The 2,866-nt window shown below is 32.1% G+C and overlaps 2 protein-coding genes across 8 annotated transcripts in view; both read left to right on the top strand.

Moving 5' to 3' along the window:
• LOC106471575 overlaps positions 1-2,029 on the top strand; it is a 39,892-nt gene extending 37,863 nt beyond the window's left edge. For all 7 annotated transcript variants that reach the window (XM_022400188.1, XM_022400184.1, XM_022400182.1 and 4 more), the window contains 2 exons: positions 907-1,077; positions 1,853-2,029. The gene's annotated coding sequence lies outside the window, so the exon portion shown is untranslated. The remainder of the gene's footprint in view (positions 1-906; positions 1,078-1,852) is intronic.
• Positions 949-2,866, top strand: part of LOC106471574 (zinc finger protein 280A-like) — a 5,728-nt gene continuing 3,810 nt past the window's right edge. Inside the window, exons 1-2 of the mRNA XM_022400192.1 lie at positions 949-1,077; positions 1,853-1,975. Of these exons, the coding sequence (XP_022255900.1) occupies positions 949-1,077; positions 1,853-1,975 (252 nt within the window). The remainder of the gene's footprint in view (positions 1,078-1,852; positions 1,976-2,866) is intronic.

Raw genomic sequence — 2,866 nt, 5'->3', positions numbered from 1 at the left:
AGTTATTCACAGGTCGTATATTGAAGTAAGTGGATATAAGGGAACGTTTCCAAAAATAGAAAGAGATGACCAGGGTGCCACTGTGTTTTGTTTATTACCTGAGTGATATCTCTGCAAATAGAAAAGATACGAGGTTCTAGCTTGTCAATATCAGTAATTTGAGTTCCTGACTCATACAAAACTATAGATTTTAGTATTATGGCATCACAAACATCTAATTTGAACCAGTGCTGCATTCAACATACCATGTGACACACATAAATCGATGTTTAACTGTGTTGTTTTAATATTTATTTTTAAATCAAGAAATTAAATAATGTATAATACAAAAATTTGGATTATAATCTACAGTTTCATACCAAACTTATTAACATAAATTCATTAAATAGTAGTTCAATAAAATTTTGGATGCAAGTCAATAAGTATGATGATATGGCCTTTGACCCTTGACCTATCTGGAGAAGGTTAACCCACCATGGTTCAAAATGATTGTCAGTCACTGTTGATGAGTCATTGCCCACTAACTTTTTTTTGTATTCAAAATATTCATTTTATTGTGGGGGATTTATTTCATGTCTTAAGAACATTTGTATAATTCATAAATCATACTTTCTCATATATCAGAAGGTTTAATAATGTCCCCCCCCCCAACAATTAACAAAGGAAAATACTGTTTAAAAAGTCATAGAAATTGTGGAATCTGGTTATTTTGAAGTGTGTCAAGATATATATTCATTACTTATTAACTACTGAATATTTATTTTATAGTATGGAATCTTTTCAAAATTTATCTCTCGGGGCTAACCCCCTCCCTCAACTAGCTTTAAAGAAATCTTTACTTGTAACTGTTGTTGAATTATATAGGAAACAAATTGAAATCTGTTAAGAGTTATTGTTTTTATTTAGTGTCATTTTTGCAAGAAGGTGTTAGACAACAACATTAAAGTCATGAAGCACATAAATTGTCACATTGAGAACACACGACAGAAAAACCCAGACTTGAGTGACCTCACGCAGTGCAAGTACTGTTTCAGAGACTTTGAGACACCCTTCAGCATGCAGTGTCACATTGAAACGGTAAAATACTCACTCTCCAACTTGGAGTTGTGTTCATTCATAATGTTTTGATGGTAGCAGCCTACTAATATCTGATGTTTGTTAAAATATGTTGATTTGACTGTCGTTACTAAATTAATTTTAAATAAAATAATATTATTAGTTTTTACACTTAAAAATCTGACTCACAAGAAAGTTAAATATAATTGATAATTATTATAATTTACTAAATTAATTTAGTTCATGAAAATTGATGATTTAACTACTATCCAGACCACTATTTGTCTTACATATTACAATCAGCCTGATGAGTCGTGTAATTAATGAAAAACCAAATTGGCAGTGGATGATGCGAATGAATGAAACACTATTAAAGGAAGTGACAGCATAGTATAGATCCCATTGTGATCTGCCAAGGTTAAAAAAATAATTCTTATTCTTTTCTCTTCACTCATCAATTCATAGAATTACAAATATTGTTTAAACATGTTAAATCTAATATCTACTGTGTCGTACTTGTAATTTTTGTTTGATTTTAAAGAATGTGAAAGAGTGTCTATGAATCTATATATTTGCTCCAGTATAATGTTGATATATGCGTGTTATAAATAAAATAATAAACTGTAGTTTTGCAGTTCCAGATACCTGTAGAAACATCTCATTTCTTTAGTAATAAGTGTTTTTTTTTATGAAATTTGTTAGACTTTTAATGCAGTAAAAGCATTGAGTTCATGTTTAAAACGATTATAGTAGAGAGATGTAAAGTTGTGAATGTTGCCTTGTGTATGGTTTACAGGTGCATATGAAGATGGATGCTTCAACTTGCCATATTTGTAATCAGGCTTTTTCATCCAGATTTACTCTGTGTGCTCATATGAAATCTGTGCATGTAGAGTGTGAAATGCCGTATGTCTGTAAGGTTTGTAGCTTCAGGGCTTCAATGCATCAGCAAGTGCTAGAACATTTCCAACAGGTGTGTAGATTTATTTTCATTCTCAGTAGGTGATTATTATAAATACAGTTAGCTAGTAATGACAGGCGATTCAAGTAGTTTATTGCATGTTTTTTAAACCAAGAATTTTTTGTTGTATGAGATAAATAAACAAGATCTTATCTAAGAAGTTTTTCAAGTCCACTAGTGGAGTGCAAGTATAAATTAAGATTTTCAGATAACTTTTAACATGTTCACTACTGAGGATGTACACGTGCACTTTTAGTATTCATTCACAAATGATCACGACACACGTGTGGATCACCAACTACTTGATCTCTTCATATTTCCATGTGTATATATCGGTGGAATCGATAGGCAAGATCAGATGTTATCATATTATCCTTGCTCGAGACAAACCAGAAGGTGGGATAAGACAACTTGTATTCATATATTACAAATGACTCTGGGAACAGAACAACAATGTATGATTTTGGCCTGATGACAGTAAAGGAGCTTTTACCATCTCTATTGCAAGAAAATGACCAATAGCTAAAGATGTTGAACATTTGCCAACAAAATGACAGAATGATTTTCTTCTGATGACAAAAAAGGACCTTTTACCAACTCCATCACATGTAAATCACCAAAAGCTAAAGATTTTGAACACTTGCCAACAAAATGCAAAATTGGTACAAGTGGTAAAACAATCAAAAAAAGTGCAGATTACTCTGCGAAAAGGGAAAAAGCAAAGATTCAACTTATAACTGTAATGTGTGTCCAGAATCCCCTGGTATTTGTTTGGGCCCGTCAACTATAATGTGTGTCCAGAATCCCCTGGTATTTGTTTGGGCCCGTCAACTATAATGCGTGTCCAGA

This window comes from Limulus polyphemus, unplaced genomic scaffold (genome assembly GCF_000517525.1).
Source record: "Limulus polyphemus unplaced genomic scaffold, Limulus_polyphemus-2.1.2 Scaffold4710, whole genome shotgun sequence".
NCBI lineage: Eukaryota > Metazoa > Arthropoda > Merostomata > Xiphosura > Limulidae > Limulus > Limulus polyphemus.
The sequence above is the reverse complement of the archived record's forward strand: the minus strand, read 5'-3'. Positions and strand labels throughout refer to the sequence as shown.